A 19,197-nucleotide genomic window follows, 5' to 3' on the forward strand; every position below is an offset into this window, starting at 1 on the left:
TGACTTTTCAAAATGATAGTCAGTGAGAACCATCCTTATAACTCTTGACAACACAGGATCTCTGTTGGTCCACCTCTTAATTTGGCCAGATTAAATAGATAAAGTATCAATATATTCAGAGCCAGGACGATATCCCATGGTGTTGGGGGCTCAGACATTGTTTGTGGCAGTGGAAGCCTGCTCACAACATCAACATTTGATATCTTTGCACCAGGGCTGATACTATTGGCAGGGCGGATTTATCTTCACGAAAAATGCCAAGTAATAGTTTATGGTCTGAGACGATGGTGAAATGTCGGCCATAAACCTATTGATGAAATTTTTCTGACATAAATAACCACCAGAATTTCTTTGTCGATCTGGGAATATTGCCTCTCAGTATCTGGCAATGTTCTGGATGTGACAGCAAAAGGCCTTTCCACACCATCTTCCATTCTGTGCGAGAGTACCGCACCAATACCATAAGGCGATGCATCGGAAGTGACTACAATGGGTTTATCCAAATTGACTGAAGGGCCGGTTTAACCTGATCGAAATACTTCTTCTAGGAATCTTCCCACTTCCAATGTTGGTGCTTCTTCAGCAGTTGATGCAGGGGTGCCAAAATGGTAGACAAATTGGGTAAAAAAACGGGGGTAATAATTACCATCCCTAAAAAGGACTTCAATTTCAACGTATTTCTTGGTTCCCCAACGGTAACAAGGATCTAACCCTTGTGACTACCGGTCACTTTTCTTCTCTTCTGGCTCCGCTGCTCCTTCACTTCAGGAACCTCAAGTGGCTGCTGTTGCTCCCCCCCATAACTGGTTCACCTTGCTTTGTAATTCGAAAGCGCTCTGTTCAGTGCTCTCAGTCACTTGAACCAACTCAACTGCTTTGTCCAAGGATATCTTGGTTTCTGACAGCAACTCCTTCTGAATATTTACGTTGTTGATCCCACAGACCAACTGGTCACGCAGCATGTCACTGAGAGAAGTACCAAATACACAATCTTCTGAAATTTGTCGAAGTCTGGCTAGAAAAGCAAGCGGATACCGTTTCTCCAGGACCTCTGACGGCTGACTGGAATTTATAGCGCTGCATAATATGGAGGGTCGGGGATTGTAATGGACCCTCACTAGCTCCACCAACTGATCAAAGGACTTGGAGTCCGGAACCTCCAGAGACGTTAGGCTTTGGACGAGGGTATATGTTTGCTGGCAACACACTGTCAGTAATATTACTTCCTGTTTCTCTTCTGCCGTAATTTCATTGGCAGCGAAAAAGTATCGAAGCCTTTCAACATATTGGCCCCAACTTTCAACCTCCAGATCAAATGGATCAATTTTCCCGAATAGTGGCTTGGTTATTCAACTAGAACATAGAACATAGAACAGTACAGCACAGAACAGGCCCTTCGGCCCTCGATGTTGTGCCGAACAATGATCACCCCACTTAAACCCACGTAACCCGTAACCCAACAATCCCCTCATTAACCTTACACTACGGACAATTTAGCATGGCCAATCCACCTAACCCGCACATCTTTGGACTGTGGGAGGAAACCGGAGCACCCGGAGGAAACCCACGCGCACACGGGGAGGACGTGCAGACTCCACACAGACAGTGACCCAGCCGGGAATCGAACCTGGGACCCTGGAGCTGTGAAGCATTGATGCTAACCACCATGCTACCGTGAGGCCCCTGCAGATGATCTTTTATCTTTTCAGGATTCTGAGAGACTACTCTTCCCTCCACTTTCCAATTTTCGATAAGTTTCCATCAACTTGATTGATTTATTCTCATCGCCAATATTTTATTGCAAGGCAAGCGATGAGGCAACGTTAAATCACAACGGTGATTTACTTAACTAAGAAGAACTTCATACACAGAACAGTACAACTACTACACAGGTCTCATCCCCTCGACTCTCCCCTAACAAAGGCCCAATAGCCAAATCCGTGTCTAAACACCAGATAGGCTAACATTCACGCAGTCCGTCCGAAAGGCTCTGGCCCAATCATACGGCCCACAAAGGATCGATCCTTAAAGGGGTCACACAACCATAATGGATAATTAGGGATGGGCAACAAAGGCTGACCTTGCCAGGGAGGCCCACATTCCACGAAAGAAGAAAGGGCAAAATAAAACTACAGGCCAGTCAATTTACCTCAGTGTTGAATAAGCTGATCGTAACTTGGAAAGATGTAGATTAGTAAAGAAAACTTAGCGTGGATTTTTTTGTAAAGATAAACAATGTTTAAGCAAAGATGGGCTTTTTGGTTGGCATGGACCAGTTTGGGCCGAAGGGCCTGTCTCCGTGCTGGAGATTCTATGATGGTTCTATGATCTTTCCGGAAATTTTTGATGCGATAAAAGAACGGATCGACGAAGGTAATGCGATGTTATGTGAAGTTACACAAGGCATTTGATAAAATGCATCATATAATTGATTTTCCAGCAAAGCTGAAGCCCCTTTAATAAAGTGGCGATAGAAATGTGGCTATAAAGCTGAATGAGAGACAGGGGCCGGGATTCTCCCCTACCCGGTGGGGCGGGGGGTCCCGGCGGGATGGAGTGGCGTGAACCACTCCGGCGTCGGACCGCCCCAAAGTGCGGAGGTCTCCGCACCTTTATGGGCCAAGCCCTAACATTGAGGGGCTAGGCCCGCGCCAGAGTGGTTGGCGCTCCGCCGGCTGGCATGGAAGGACTTTGGCGCCACGCCAGCCGGGGCCGAAGGGACTTCGCTGGCCGGCGGAAGTCCACGCATGCGTCGGAGCGTCAGCAGCTGCTGACGTCATCCCCGCGCATGCGCAGGGGAGGGGGTAACTTCCGCCTCCGTCATCGTGAAGACCATGGCGAAGGCAGAAGGAAAAGAGTGCCCCCATGGCACAGGCCCGCCCGCCGATCGGTGGGCCCCAATCGCGGGCCCGGCCACCGTAGGGGCACCGCCCAGGGCCAGATCGCCCGCGCGCCCCCCAGGACCCCGGACCTCGCCCGCGCCGCCTGCTCCCGCCGGTAAGTTAGGTGGTTTGACCCACGCTGGCGGGAGAAGCATGACAGCGGCGGGACTTCGGCCCATCACGGGCCGGTGAATCGCCAGGGGTGGGGGGGGGCACACTGACCGGCGCGGAGCGATTCCCGCCCCCGCCGAATCTCCGGTGCCAGAGAATTCGGGACACTGCGGGGGCGGGATTGACACCGGCCACCGGCGATTCTCCGACCCGGCGGGGGGTCGGAGAATCCTGCCCAGGAAACAAGATAGTCATGGTGTTTATAAGACTAGAGGTAGGTAACAATTGGTTTTCCCAGGGATTGGCACTAAGACTCTTGTTTTTCTTGATCAATATAAATTACTTAAACTTGGGTGTATAGATAAGTGGATGGGGGAAAATAAATTTAATACAGGCAAGTTTGAAGTGATTCATTTTGATAGAAAGAATAAGAAGGAGAGGCAATATAAAATAAAGGGTACAATTCTAAATTAAGTTCATGGACAAAGTCTGCTGGTATGTGTGCACAGGTCACTGAAGGTGGACAGGAAATGTTGAGAAAGTGATTATGAAGGCAAATAGGATCTTAGTTCCTGGGATGGCAGGACTGACGGATGAGGGGAGATTGAGATGGTTAGGATTGTATTCGCTGGGCAGCATGGTGGGGCAGTGGGTAACATTGCTGTCTCACGGCGCCGAAGTCCCAGGTTCGATCCCGGCTCTGGGTCACTGACCTTATAGTTTGCACGTTCTCCCCGTGTTTGCGTGGATTTTGCCTCCACAACCGAAAGATGTGCAGGTTAGGTGGATCAGCCACGTTAAATTGCCCCTTCATTGGAAAAAATGAATTGGGCACTCTGAATTAAAAAAAAAGGATTGTGTTCGCTGGAGTTCAGAAGAATGAGGGGGGGGGATCTCATAGAAGCTTGTAAAATTCTAACAGAACTAGAGTAGATGGATGGATGGCAGTGGGGATTTCCAGAACCAGGAGTCACAGTCTGAGGATAAGGGGTAGACCATTTAGGACTGAGATGAGGGGAAATTACTTCACCCAGACAGTGATTGGCCTGCGGAATTTACTACCATAGGAAGCAGTTGAGGCCCAAACTAAATTTTGAAGAAGCAGTTAGATATAGCACTATGGGCGAAGGGGATCAAAGGATATGGGGGAAGGCGGGATTAGGCTATTGAGTTGGATGATCAACCTTAATCGTATTGAATGGTGGACCAGGCTCGAAGGGCCGAATGGCCTCCTCAGGCTCCTATTTTCTATGTTTCTATGGTCTTCACAGAGGCGCAGAGTAAAAAGCAAGGAAGTTGTGATGAACTACAATTAAACATAGACCTCAACTGGAATATTGTGTCCTGTTCTGGGCACCACTTTGGGAAGGATGAGAAGGCTCGAAAGAGGGAATGAGAAAGGTTTAGGAAAATGGTACTGGGCATGAGAGACATCAGTCATGTGAATAGACTGGAGAAGCTAGGGCAGCTCTACTCCAAGAGAAGCTTGAGAGGGGCCTTGACAATGGTGTTCAAGATCATGAGGGAGTTGGACAGAGTTGATAGAGAGAAACTGTTGCAATTGGCGAAAGGGTCAAGAACCAGAGGACAAGGATTTAAGGTGACTCGCAGAAGAACCAAAAGCAGTGTGAGTAAAAACCTTTTTACGCAAAGATCGGTTAGGATCTAGAATGCCTGAGGTTAGTGGAGGCAGATTCAATCGATCGTGCCTTTCAAAGGGGAATTGGAGATACAAGATAAGGGAATACAATTGTGGGGCTACAAGGAAAGAGTGGATCAATAGGCCGAGCAAAATTGCTCTGGTTGAGAGCTACTCAAGCCATTCAAGGACCAAATGGACGACTTCAATGATGTAACCATTCTACAATTCTAAATGGTTCATGGAGAAGTCGGAACGTGAAGATCAGATATTCTTACAGAGACATGGGGATGGCTTTTCACTTGATTCTTTTCTCACGGACCTGCACCATGGCACAGTGGTTAGCACTGCTGCCTCACGGCACCAGGGACCCGGGTTCGATTCCGGAGTTGGGTGACTGTCTGTGTGGAATTTGCACATTCTCCCCGTGTTTGCGTGGGTTTCCTCCGGGCGCTCCGGTTTGCTCCCACAGTCCAAAGATGTGCAGGTTAGGGGGATTGGCCACACTAAATCGCCCCTTAGTGTCCAAAGGTTAGGTGGGTTATGGGGATAGGGTGGGGGAATGGGCCTAAGTTAGGGTGTTCTTTCGGAGGGTCAGTGCAGACTCGATAGGCCAAATGGCCTCTCTCTGCACTGTAGGGATTCTATAATTCTACAAGGATATGTGTCAAGGCGGAGATCCCAATCACATTATAATAAGCATTCCACTGCCCCTACAGTGTTGATTGCAGCCCACTGTACTCCCGACTCCTCAAGCGAGGAAGATAAATGTGGAATGAACTGTGGGGAAAAGTGAAGAGGAATAAAGTAGATAGAATCTATGGCACAGGAACTGGGTTATTCTACCCAATTGGTTCATTTGGTGGTTAGGCAATGGATGACTCAAAAAAACACTCAGCAATCCTCCCGGAAACCGAACACTCACCATCACCTAGGAAAAGAATGACATTTTTTGCGACACCAGTGTTGAGATTTTGTAGATGGAGTGCTCGTTTCAGAGTTTCTTGGGCTTGGTTTCTCCAGTAGGTTGGGTTCATTTCATGCTCTACAATATAGAAAACAAAGATTAGATCCAAACAACATTTGTATCGTTGGGAGTTGATCGATTCGCAATAATGGATTCAGCCAAAACCTCAAGATTTGAACATAAAAAATGTTTCAGCCTCCATAACGCTTGCCAAAATCCATTCTGATAAAAGAAAATTATCAATTTGAGGGATTAATCCTCGACATCAGTGTAGTTTCCATGCAGGTTTTCGTCACAGACTTATTTGGAAAGAATCTTCCTTCATTTTACTGGCATTCAGGAAGGAACCAAAAGCACCATTTGTATTCCAGATGGTCACTTATTTGCTTGGGACATGAGATTACCTTTCGGACTATGCAGCCATACAATGGAATTCCTCCCAGTGCCAGCTGGTCAGAAGCCCGAGTAAAATGAAGGTTGCAGATCAAAAGGGCATGGATCCACAGCAACGTAACTTGATGCTCCTTCAAGTTAGTGTTGGGTAGTGCCGGGCACATCAGCATGTGCCAGACTAGGAGCATGGAGTTTTAACAAGAAAGAACCCGCTCTCTTTGCTGTCAAAACGGAAACCATCCACCTGGGCCTAGAGATATTGGTCTTGCTGTTAACCATCAACGGAGGCTTCAAATTAACCCAACCCAGGCGTATGACAGCTTACACTGCAAACAAAGGCATGAGTGAGTATAAAGCAGGAAAGCACTTGCTGGAGCGACAGCGGAAAACAGAAATGGCCTTGCAATCTTTTTCCTTCAGGACAGAAGAGGCAAACTTCTTCACCAAAAGACTGTGGACATTTCATCAGGAAAGTCATCATACTTACAAGCAAACTCCATTTGGCTCTGGGAATGGATTTCCCATGCGCTGTCGATCCAACCCTTAAGCTGTTCAAAGAATAGAGAGAGGAGCAGACATGCACACCTTAGCAAATAGAAAATATTTGCTTAATTTGTTTTGTTTTCAGTTTTAATCCTTTGATTCCACTCCCAGTGGCTTGTTGAAGGATCCACAGTACAGTTCCTGCATGTGGCACAATTATTACACATGGTAATAATAGGCTATTCAAATAGAAAAAGTGCTTCAGTTTAGCAACCCAGAAGGGAAAAACAGTCATATGGGATGAGAATACTGGTTTGAACTGATATTGTATAGTTCAAAATGGACCATCAGTAAAAACGGATGCTGGTCCAAACAGGTCTTGTGTACCTTAAAATCAGTAAACAGGGGGAAATGAGAATACTGGTGCAGACTGTTTTTTTCCTTCTGTGAAGAAACAGGTCAATTTTCCAAGTAGAGGGAGCATTTTGCCCAAAGAAGGTGAAAATCCCTCGAGACAGCTGGAATGGTTCTGCAGAGATCTATAAATCTAGACATGCTTGGGGAGACAGTCAGACCAGAGCCACACACAGTCCCACCCCCGCCCCCCCCCCCCCCCCCCATCCCCCCCAGCGAAGTAAGAGAAAGGCACAAACAAATGAAACACAAAATGAGATAAGATGGACCTCCAAGCTCAGCCTAACCTGGAGGTGGGCGCCGGACCTGATTATAGATTCGTTTTTTCTTTAGTCCAGCAGGTGGCTTGTAGCCTATTAGAGTCAAAAAGATGGGAACATGAAGTTTGAGTGAAAGGAATCGCTTTTTGACTACAGGATACAAAAAACACCAACACCACAGAGATTAATAAAATAAGCTTAAACTGGGTAGCTGTACCAGGGTTAAGTGACCATGAAGAAGGGCTGTGAAGCTACTTGATATCGGAATAAATTCAAGTCTCAATTAAAGGATGTCACCATCCGAGACAGGGAGTCGCTTGCTTTGCTTTCTGGGTGGCAGCCTGGCAGGGGGGGACTTTGCACCCAGCGTTTTATGTAATCAGGTTCTAAATGGGCTGGTGCCACTCACTTTGACAGTAAGGCCAATGACTGTTTGGCTCATAAGTCAATGCAGTCCAAACCTCTCTTAATTGCTTTAAACATCACTGGCCTGAAGACGTCACTCCAAGTCATCATGGGATGTGGGGGCCAACACTTACTGCCCATCTGAGTGGCTTACAAGGCTATTTCTGAGTGGCTTGCTGTGGGTTTGGAGTCACATGTAGGCCAGGCCAGGTGAGGATGGCAGATTTCCCTCCATAAGGGAACATTAGTGAACCTGATGAGTTTTTACAACAATGTTTCCATGGACATCTTTAGACGTTTAATTTCTAATTTTTACTGAATTAAAATTTCACCACCTGTCGTGATGGGAAACCAGAACTGCAGAGCATTACCCTCAGTCTCTGGATTGCTATTCCAGTGACAATGCCACTAAGCCACTGTCTATCCATAGGAGTGCAAAATCTTCACATCACTCCTTTTCATGGGTCAAGTTGCATAAATTAAGTGAGTTCCATCTGGATGTAAATGTAGCCACAGTCCCAGAGGTCCATAAGCTGTTTTTCCCTTTGAGATCTGACTGATGGAGATTTAATCTGAGGATCACCACGGCTCAGACAAAGAGCAAGGTTGAGAAGACAGGGCCTTCATGAATAACCTCAGCCAGTACTGGAATTGAATCCACGTGTTGGTGTTGCTCCGCATCACGAACTAGCCGTGCAGCCAACTGAGCTAACTGACCGCCCCCTAACATCCAACTGGATAGAGGGTCCCACAATAATGAGGACTTGTCTCTCTCTTTCATCCTTACTGCAAGAGAGTTAGAGGAAAATCCACTTTGATTTCACCATTAGAGTTAGGTCTCTATTGCCCCAAACACAAAGCTGATGCCAAGGGCAAGTGGAAGGAAGGAAGTCATGATCCTTTGTTGGAGTAAAGCTCCCCACTCTCCAGATCACTTGATCCTGTTTATTTGGGAGGGGGGGGGGGGGGGGGGGGGGGGGGGGGGATGCGCTTAGAGAGGCTAGGTCGCTGCAGAGGCAATGGCAAAAACAATCCACAAATGTAACAAGACAAGTGAAACATGATAACACATGACATCACAAGATGAACACATGTGGGCAACAGACAGATGATTTGAAATCACATTGAACAAATATCTTCACATTCCGGTTAAAATCAAAGAGGAAGATTATGCCAATGCCTTTGGTTCAACCATCAACGTGCGTCATCAGAGTCAGGTGCAATTTTAAAGGCTGTTTACATAAGAAATCGGCTTCACTAGGAAAGAAAAGGAATAATATTCATTAAATCCATCCAATGAAAGGGTTAAGAAGCTTCAGTGAACTGCAGAGAGCAAAATACTTAATTTGGGACAAATCAGGCTCAAGGGCCAATTATAGTCAATGTCGGAATGACAATAACACAGTTATACGTGAACATTGTATACCCTGCCACATACATCTGACCTCTAGAAATTCTCTTGAGTTTAGCGTCAATGGTCTTTTGCCAAATGGTCCAATTGATGATGTTACCTTGACCTGCCAATGTCTGCGACAATCATACAGTTCTGGTTGCCATATTATAAGAAGGCACTGGAGAGGGCGCAGGGGCATTTCACAAGGATTTTTAAAAATAAGTTTAGAGTACCCAATTAATTTTTTCCAATTAAGGGGCAATTTAGTGTGGCCAATCCACCTACCCTGCACATCTTTGGGTTGTGGGGGCGAAACCCACGCAAACACGGGGAGAATGTGCAAACTCCACACGGACAGTGACCCAGAACCGGGATCGAACCTGGGATCTCGGTGCCGTGAGGCAGCAGTGCTAACCACTGCGCCACCGTGCTGCCCTACATTTCACAAGGATGGTACCTGGAATACGTGGGTATGATTGTCAGGAAAGGATGGGTCTCTTTTCTCTTGGATAAAAAGACGGCTCAGAGATGATCTAATCGAGGTGTTTAAAAAGATGAAAGGCTTTGAGAAAGTGGATACAGAGAGAATGTTTCCTCTTGTGGGGAAATGTAGAACTAAGGGACCATTGATATAACGATAGTCGTGACGAAATCCAATTGGTAATTCAGCAGAAACGTCTTTATCCAGTGAGTGGTGAGAATGTGGAACCGTCTACCACAGGGAGTGGTTGAAGTGTGTAGTAAAGATGTATTTAAGAGGAATCTCGACAAGCACGTGCCATGGTAGATTTAGGTGAGAAATGATGGAAGGAGGTTCAAATGAGACTTTTCATAGACTGACTGCTCTCTCTGACATGTTTTTGTGCTGTATTTTTTATGTAATCCTATCTGACTTAATCATAATCCAGTGTAACCCAGGGAAAATTAACCACGATAAATAAACTGGACCACCATACTGCCCCAGGTCACTCTTCGATCCTGGAAAGAGTGTCCTGCATCATACTTTTGTAGGACAGAATTGAATGTAAAACTCATCAATTTGGTTTATTCTACAATAAACATTTAAAATAACATTCATAGTAAATCCCGGGCAGCAAGGTGGTACAGTGGTTAGCACTGCCTCATCACGGCGCTGAGGACCCAGGTTCGATCCCGGCCCCGGGTCACTGTCCCTGTGGAGTTCGCACATTCTCCCCGTGTCTGCGTGGGTTTCGCCCCCCACAGCCCAAAGATGTGCAGGGTAGGTGGATTGGCCACGCTAAATTGCCCCTTAATTGGAAAAAAAATATAGAATTGGGTATTCTAAATTTATATTTTTAAAAATAGTAAGTCTCACCTCACTGCTACCTTATGCGACAAACCCCCGGTCAGTATAACAAAACAAAATAAGCCATAGTGTTCCTTGTTCATTGTCTAAATTATCTTTGCGATTGGAGCAGGTCAGCAATGTTTTAAGAAAATCTTGGTCCTCAATTGTCTCCAAGTACTCAATGGCTGGGCTGCAGGCCGTGAGCTTCTTGTCTTTGGCCTCTGACCTTCTCACTAACTGAGGACAGGCTAGTACAGTTGAACATTCAACCAATCGGCATTTCCTAATTTTGTGCTGATCGAACCGTGTCATACTGTGAATGCCTGACCTTAATTCCGACAACACATTAATGTCTGAAAACGCCTACTGGACAATGTGGGGACAACACATCTATTGCCCCAGATTGTTATGGGTAACAGCTGTCATAGATGATTCATTAACTTTGGAGAGAACTCTGTGACATACCTGTGGCTTCGTTGTCCCGATAACTCTGGCTCTGGATCCTTTACAATTAACACTTGGAATTTGGAAACTAAATGTAATGTAGACTGAATCCCAAATCCATTCTCGGATGAATAGAGGAAAGCCCTGGAGATCTAATTAGACGGCGAGGAAGAATCCAGCCCGATATGTTTTTTAAACTCAAATGTGGCTATCCCATCACACCATTCTTCAAAACACAATGGAGTAATCCAGACTGTGTTCATAAATCAGGGGAAAGTATTTACCAGTTACACTGGGCTGCAGGGAAGATGGATCAGGCGCACAATTTGCCTAGTTGCAACAGCCAGTCAGGCCTCCTGACAAGCTAAGATGGAAGTGACAGAATAAATACATCCTCTACAGCAAGCCCGCTTTCAAACGGATTCAAGGGTTTAGTCAGGGGAAGTAATTTGCAGAGGACTTAAAGAATATTTAAGATGGATAAATGTGAAAGGTTTTCTAGCCTGGCGGAGATTGACAGACTTCAGAAGGGAGTCTTCAAAATGAAATCAAGACAAAGTCCAGAGGATACCTTAACCTTTCCAAAGGCTCAGGGGAGCTCATGGAAACATTTATAAATGCACAAATGCTAACCATTTTAGCAAATGAAGAAGAAAATGCTACAAGTAAACATTGCCGACATTTGATAAACCCTTGGAACATGTATGGAGTTCGATAAAAAAATTATGAAAGGAATCAAAAATTCAAGACGCGTGATTAGTCTTTAGGAGACTAATCACAACAATTACTAAGACTGTCTATTTCCATCTTTGTAATAATGGCTGACTTTGCCCATTACCTGCTCAAACTCCCATATCTTTAGACTTGACTATTTAAATTCTCCCCTGGCTGGTCACCCATATTCTACCCTCCATGAAATTCACGTCATGCAAAACACTGCTCTCCATGCATTAACTCACATCAAGTCCTGCTCCCGTATTGCCCCTGTCCTCACTGGCCTACTTTGGCTCATCTAGAGTTTTAAAAATCTCAACCTTGTTTATAAATCCCTCCATGGCCCCACCTTTCCCAAACTCTGCAATCTCTGCTGGTCCGTAAGCCGTAAGCTCTGGAAATCTCTCCCGAAAACACTTCACCTCTCGACCTCACTTTCCTCCTCTAATACGTTTCATTGTCCCCCACCTCTCTGACCGAGCTTTAGATCACCTGATCTAATGATGGTTGGACGTGGCCCATTGTCTTACTTTGTTTCATAATGCTCCTATGAAGGGCCTTGGAGTTTGTCATTGAGCTGAAGGTGCTACATAAACATAAGTTGTTGTTGTATGTAGCGGATGTTTTTTTTTTGTTCAGTGAAGATAATGCCATGAAGAACATAATTACAGTTGGGTCTATTGAGCAACAAACATCAGAAAAATATCGATTGGAGCCACAGGACTAAGATCAGAACCCCCAAGAAATGTATCTGTTTCATAGAATCCATCCAGTGCAGAAGGAGGTCATTTGGTCCATCGAGTCTGCACTGACCCTCCGAAAGAGCTCCCTAACCTAGGCTCACTTCTCCCCCCCCCAACTCCTGCCCCCCCCCCCCACCACTGCCCTATCCCCATAAGCCCACCTAACCCTTTCGACACTAAGAGGCAATTTAGCATAGCCAATCCACCACACCTGAGCACCTTGGTTTCCTTGTTAAAAGTGCTGGAAAATTCCAGCAAGTTGGTTCTTAGTCTTACGGGTTGTCAATCGATGGCTTGACACCACAATAGCATCTTCCTTCAGTGGCACACCCGCACGCCACTGAAAAACCTTCATTTGTGCCAACACCATCGTGATCCACACCAAGTGTGTGTACATGTTGCTGTTCAGAGACTTGGGTGCATATGGAACACCCAAAGTTAACATGGAAGTGCAGCAAGTGATTGGAAAGGCAAATGCTATGTTCGTCTTTATTACAAGGAGTAGAAGAATAAAGACATTTTGCTGCTTTGTACAGGTTTGTTTTAGTGAGACCACTTCCAAAATACTGTGGGAAATTTTTGTCTCCGCATTCAAGAAAAGACATACTTGCATCAGAGACAGTGCAACAAGGGTTCACTAGATTGGTCTCTGGGTTGAGAAGATTGTCCTATGATGAAAGGCTGAGTAAATTAGATTTATATTCTCTGGGGTTTCTACGAATGAGAGGTGATCTCATTGAAACCTACAAGATTCTGAAGATGTTTGGGAGGGTGGAGACAGACAGATTTCATCCTGTGGTCGGAGAGTTTAAAACATGAGGACACAGTCTCAGGATAAGGGCAGCATGGTAGCACAAGTGGATAGCACTGTGGCTTCACAGCGCCAGGGTCCCAGGTTCGATTCCCGGCTTGGGTCACTGTTTGTGTGGAGTCTGCACGTTCTCCCCGTGTCTGCGTGGGTTTCCTCCGGGTGCTTCGGTTTCCTCCCACAGTCCAAAGATGTGCAGGTTAGGTGGATTTGGCCATAATAAATTGCCCTTAGTGACCAAAAAGGTTAGGAGGGGTTATTGGGTTACGGGGAGAGGGTGGAAGTGAAGGCTTAAGTGGTTCGGTGCAGACTCAATGGGCCAAATGGCCTCCTTCTGCACTGTATGTTCTATGTTCTATAAGGGGGTTGATCATTTAGGACTGTGATGAGGAGAAATTCCTTCACTCAAAGGGTTGTGAATCTTTGGAATTCTCTACCTCAGAGGGTTGCTAGTATGTGACATTCTCTTCCCCAGTGAAGACTTGGTCAGTGAATTCAGTCAAGACCAAGTTAGGCAGATTGTTGATTGACAAGGGTGTCAAGCGTTATCGTGCGGGGGTGGGGAGCAGGATCGAAGAGGCAAATGGCTTACTCCTAAGTCCTATCATAGAATTTTTTTTAATCATAGAATTTACAGTGCAGAAGGAGGCCATTCGGCCCATCGAGTCTGCACCGGCTCTTGGAAAGAGCACCTCACTTAAGCCTACACCTCCACCCCATCCCCGTAGCCCAGTAACCCCACCTAACCTAAGGGCAATTTAGCATGGCCAATCTACTTAACCTGCACATCTCTGGACTGTGGGAGGAAACCAGAGCACCCGGAGGAAACCCACGCAGACACGGGGAGAATGTCCAGACTCCGCACAGACAGTAACCCAAGCGGGAATCGAACCTGGGACCCTGGAGCTGTGAAGCAACTGTGCTAACCACTGTGTTATGTTTCCCATGGGCATCTGAAAGGAAGAGAGAGAGTGAGAGACACTGAGGGAATTAGAGGGGGAATTCCAGAGCTTAGAGCTTAGGCAACTGAGGGTACAGCCACCAACAATGGGGGACACTAAAATTGGGGATGCGAAAGAGACCAGGATATGGGGAGTGCAGAGACCTCTTGAGGGCTGGAGAAGATTCCAGCGATAGGGAGTCCAACAAAATACGGTTTACAAGGTGGTGATTTTAAAAATATTTAATTGTCCTTCTGCAACATCCAACGTGAAACCTTTGATTTGATTTTGGCACCAAGGCTGAGAAAATCTCTGTGGTCAAGAAATTTATTGAAGCCAGTTTGGATGAAAAGACTTTACCTGGTATGAATCCCCAGACGGGATGTAGATTGGCAATGAGCAGCAGCAGTGAAATTTTCATAGTTCTTTCTGGTGTTCTGTTTTCGGAGCTCAACTTCCCAGTGCAATCGGGTCAAACTCCTCAAGGCTTCCCTGAAGAAAAAGGAGGAAAAAAGCAAGTGTCACTGAAGAGATGTAGGTTAACAGGATTAATCGACAGACCTTGTAAGTATTTGCCTTCCCTTGCATTTTGCAACAAATGCTCTTTCAAACTCGCATCAATCGACTCAAAGGAAAATTAGTCAAATTTTCAGATGACGCCAAACCATGAGGGCCAGCAGAATCAAAATATTACTAATTGCAAGATGCACAAAATGTGAACAAGCATGATAAGTGTCAATCGAACTGTACAGGGCCCTGGTCAGACCGAGCCCCCCCCCCCCCCCCCCCCCCCTCGAGATCTGTGCCAGGATCTGATCATGGACCAGCAAGTGTCATGTCCATCAGACATGAAAGAGACCATCAACTGCGTAAATCAAACCTTACTTTCTGCTTATTTAAACACGGGCTTTGATGGTTGAAAAACGTGGCTGCTACAGGTCACATGATTATAACCAATGGAACATGGAAGCAGTGGACAGTCTGTCTCCCTAGCCTGGACTTATAACAAAGGTCGAGTTTGCAAAACCCATTATGCCTGTTGAGGCACTATTAGCCATCATGTATCTTCTGAGGTGAGCAATTGATTTTGACCAGAGACACAGAAACTGATTGTTGGGCAAGACCACATGATCTAAACTCCTTTGGCCTTTGGAAAATTTTAATGTTACATTCCTGGACTCACAGACCAGTCAGCTGTTAACATCCAGACTGTCAACACCAAAGCAGGACTCCAGGCTGACAACAAAGCCTGCCTCAAGTCTGAACCTCCACAAGGTCTGGTTCTCTGGAAGATCCCTGCCATCACCTGTAGAGCAGATACTCTTTGTATACTAACCGTATCTTGTAACATCACCAACATTGAAGAAATTTGGCAATCCTGGCTTTCAGTCAACTGAACCTACCTGAACTTTAACTCCCATATGAAGGAACACTCACTGGACTCTGACATTCTGGACGCTAACATTCTCGTAAATTAATATAATTCCATTCTGTTTTTCCTACTTGTAAAACTATTTTATTTCCTATCCCCTTGTGTGCTGGTATGTAGTTGTGAGTACCATGCCCCGGGTTTGAATGTATGTATAAACAATACATCTGATTTAACTCGAAAGAGAGTTTGCTACGTGAGACTTTAAAATTAACTTCACAAACAAACATGCCAAGGCCTATTTCAAAAATTAAAACACATCTACTTATGGATAGATGGCGAGAAAAATAAAGGAGTTCAGTTTGTCTCTCACCCCAGTTTGAAAAACAAGAGGTGTATTTTCATGCTAGCAGTATTGTAGAGCCAAAGATCGAGGGCTGGAATCTCCGATTTGGAGACTATGTCCCCATGCCGGCGTGTGAGCGGTACGCCAGGAAAGCTGGCGCAAAACGGCCACCACTTCCCCGTTTTACTGGGGGCTAGCAGGACGGCAGTGTAGAGCACCCAGCTCTAGCTGCCGATACGCCCCGGAAACTTGTCGGGGCCATGGCCGCGCATGGCACACGGCGGTGGCCTGCAGCGGCTGCGCCATGCCCGAAATAGTCCCCTCCTTCAGCCGGCTTGCGCACCACCACAGTGCCCCAGCCCCGAATAATGATCCCCCTTCCCGCGGATCGGTCCTTCCCTGACTGTTCCGACGCCGTACCATCTTCAGGATGAAGATGTGTGTACCATCTTCAGGATGACCTTACTGAGACATTTGGGATTTGCAGGGGGCTAGACATGGTAGATACTGAGGGGGTATTTCCTCTTGTAGGAGAATCGAGGACCAGAGGGGATAATCTCAGAGTAAGTGGTCTCCCATTTAAGACAGAGATGAGGAGGAATTTAGAACCATAAAATTCCTACAGTACAGAAGGAGGCCATTTAGCATATCAAGTCTGCATCTACTCTGGTAGAGCACCTTACCTAGGCCCACTCCACCACCCTATCCTCGTAATCCCACCTAATTTTGATATCTTTGCACACACAAGGGGCAATTTAACAGGGCCAATCCACCTAACCTGCACACCTTTGGACTGTGGGAGGAAACTGCAGCACCCGGAGGAAACCCATGCAGACATGGGGAGAATGTGCAAACTCCACACAGTCACCCAAGGCCAGAATTGAACTCAGGTCTCTGACGCTGTGAGACAGCAGTGTGAACCACTTGGCCACTGTGCCGTCTTGATTCTCTGAAGGAATTTCTTCTCTCAGAGAGTAGTTTATCTGTGGAAGTCTTTACTGCAGAGAGCTGTAGAGGCTGGGTCATTAAGTATGTTCAAGGCTGGGCAGCACGGTGGCGCAGTGGTTAGCACTGCAGCCTCACGGAGCCGAGGTGCCAGGTTCGATCCCGGCTCTGGGTCACTGATCGTGTGGAGTTTGCACATTCTCCCCGTGTTTGCGTGGGTTTCGCCCCCACCATCCCAAAGGTGTGCAAGGTAGGTGGATTGGCCACGCTAAATTGCCCCTTAATTGGAAAAATGAATTGGGTACTCTAAATTTATAGAAACAAAAAAGTATGTCCAAGGCTGAGATAAACAGATATTTAATGAGTAAGGGAATCGAGGGCTATGGGGATAAAGGGGGAAAGTGGAGTTGAGGATTATCATCTCAGCCATAATCTCATTGCATGGGCTGAGCAGACTCGATGGGCCGAGTGGCTTACTTCTGCTCCTCTGCCTTATGGCCTTGCAGTCAGTTCTACAGAACACAGAACAGTACAGCACAGAACAGGCCCTTCGGCCCTCGATGTTGTGCCGAGCCATGATCACCCCTACTCAAACCCACGAACCCCCCCGCCCCCTTAACCTTACTTTTTAGGACACTACGGGCAATTTAGCATGGCCAATCCACCTAACCCGCACATCTTTGGACTGTGGGAGGAAACCGGAGCACCCGGAGGAAACCCACGCACACACGGGGAGGATGTGCAGTCTCCGCACAGACAGTGACCCAGCCGGGAATCGAACCTGGGACCCTGGAGCTGTGAAGCATTTATGCTAACCACCATGCTACCGTGCTGCCCTCTTTCAGTTCTCTTTCAGTTTAAACTATATTTCAATTTAAATGATATCCTCAAACCTCTGGCATGGGCTTTGAGCCATGTCCGCCTGAGTTAGACTTCACCCATTATCACCAGTTCAGAGAACAGGTTTTGTCGATGAGGAATGTGAGCTAGCCGAATAAAGCAATGTGATGTTTCGGGCAGAGTCCATTGTTATGTAAGGTACATTATGGCATTTTCTTCATTCTGGACATAGCCGACAACTAATGAAGTATAAAGGGCTAAAACTGAATAATAGCAGTCTCACAGCAGAGAGGCAGGCTCGGAAAGAGGGGATTCTTAAAACATACAACCACCTCGGCTTCATTAATAGAGACAGAGGATGGAATTCTTTGGGCTTTAAGCCAGTGGGATCTTCCGATCCCACTTACATTGAACCCTGCCATGAGTTCCCCGATGGTGGCACGGGTGATAGATAGAACAGTACAGCACAGAACAGGCCCCTCGGCCCTCAATGTTGTGCCGAGCCACGATCACCCCACCCAAACCCACGTATCCACCCCACACCCGCAACCCAACAACCCCCCCTTAACCCTACCCTTATTAGGACACTACGGACAATTTAGCATGGCCAATCCACCTAACCCGCACATCTTTGGACTGTGGGAGGAAACCGGAGCACCCGGAGGAAACCCACGCACACAGGGGGAGGACGTGCAGACTCCACACAGACAGAGGATAAATCAACTTTGCCATGACCAGCAGACCCCACCCAATGGGAAACTGCCTCCATGAGAAAACCCATCCCAGGGCGAGTGGACAATTCTGCTCAGAAGAGTACAAAAGGAAGGAAGTGATGTTAAACTTGTAAAGAACACCAGTTCTATCTCAACTGGAGCATTGCTTCCAATTCTGGGCCCCACACTTTAAGGAATGACGTGAAGGTACGGGAGAGAACGCAGAAAAGGTTCACAAGAATGGTCCCAGGGATAAGGAAATTCATTTACCGGATAGATTGGAGATGTCGAGATTGTCTTCCTTGGAGAAGTTTGAGATGAGAGTTGATAGAGGTGTCCAAAGTCGCGAGGGGTCTGGAACAGAGTGGAAAAAAAATATTCCCATTGGTGAAAAGATTGACGTTTCTCCAAAAACAAAACAGATATAAAAGCAATGGCGACATAGAAGAAATCTTTTTCACACAGCAAGAGGTTAGGATCTGGAAGGAGATGGAGGCAGGTTCAATCGAGAGATTGAAGAGGGAAGTGGATGTTCATTGAAAAGTATAAATGTGGAGTGCTACGGAGGCCAGCTGGGGGCACGGGGGAGGGGTGGTGCGGTGGTGGCACTGGTTAAATTGTTCATATGGAAAGCCAGCGTAATAGGCCAACGTTACCCTGTGCAGTAAAGTTTCTGTGCATCTCATCCTGTCACACAATCCTAATGCTTCAACACGTCACTGGAAGGCTTGTTGGGCTGAAAGGCCGACTCCTGTTCTTATGTCCCTATGTTCCTGTGTCACCCAAACATCTACCATTAGATCTCAGCGGAATTGCTGCTCTGAAATTCGACTGCAGCCTCACAGCTCCAGGACCGGGTTCAATTCCGGCCTTGGGTGACTGTGTGGAGCTTGCATATTCTCCCCTTGTCTGCATGGGTTTCTTCTGGGTGCTCCAGGTTTCCTACCAGTCCAATAGTGCGCAGGTTTGGTAGATTGGCCATGCTAAATTGCCCCTTAGTGTCCAAAAATGTGCAAGTAGGTGGGGTTATTGCAATAGGGCAAGGGCGTGGGCCTAGATAGGGTACTCTTTCAGAGGA

At 46.6% G+C, this 19,197-nt stretch overlaps 1 protein-coding gene across 6 annotated transcripts in view; it reads right to left on the minus strand.

Moving 5' to 3' along the window:
• alpl (alkaline phosphatase, biomineralization associated) overlaps window positions 1-19,197 on the minus strand; it is a 108,992-nt gene that overhangs the window by 52,340 nt on the left and 37,455 nt on the right. For 3 of the 6 annotated variants that reach the window (XM_038821784.1, XM_038821781.1, XM_038821782.1), the window contains 4 exons: window positions 18,390-18,473; window positions 14,267-14,398; window positions 7,177-7,242; window positions 5,558-5,677 (listed from right to left, as the gene is read on the minus strand). In XM_038821784.1, coding sequence (XP_038677712.1) covers window positions 5,558-5,677; window positions 7,177-7,242; window positions 14,267-14,327 — 247 coding nt within the window. In that variant the 5' untranslated portion in view covers window positions 14,328-14,398; window positions 18,390-18,473. Of the gene's footprint in view, window positions 1-5,557; window positions 6,541-7,176; window positions 7,243-14,266; window positions 14,399-18,389; window positions 18,474-19,197 lie in introns of all 6 variants that reach the window. The other 3 variants (XM_038821783.1, XM_038821786.1, XM_038821785.1) reach the window with 3 other exon arrangements.

This window comes from Scyliorhinus canicula, chromosome 16, assembly GCF_902713615.1.
Source record: "Scyliorhinus canicula chromosome 16, sScyCan1.1, whole genome shotgun sequence".
NCBI lineage: Eukaryota > Metazoa > Chordata > Chondrichthyes > Carcharhiniformes > Scyliorhinidae > Scyliorhinus > Scyliorhinus canicula.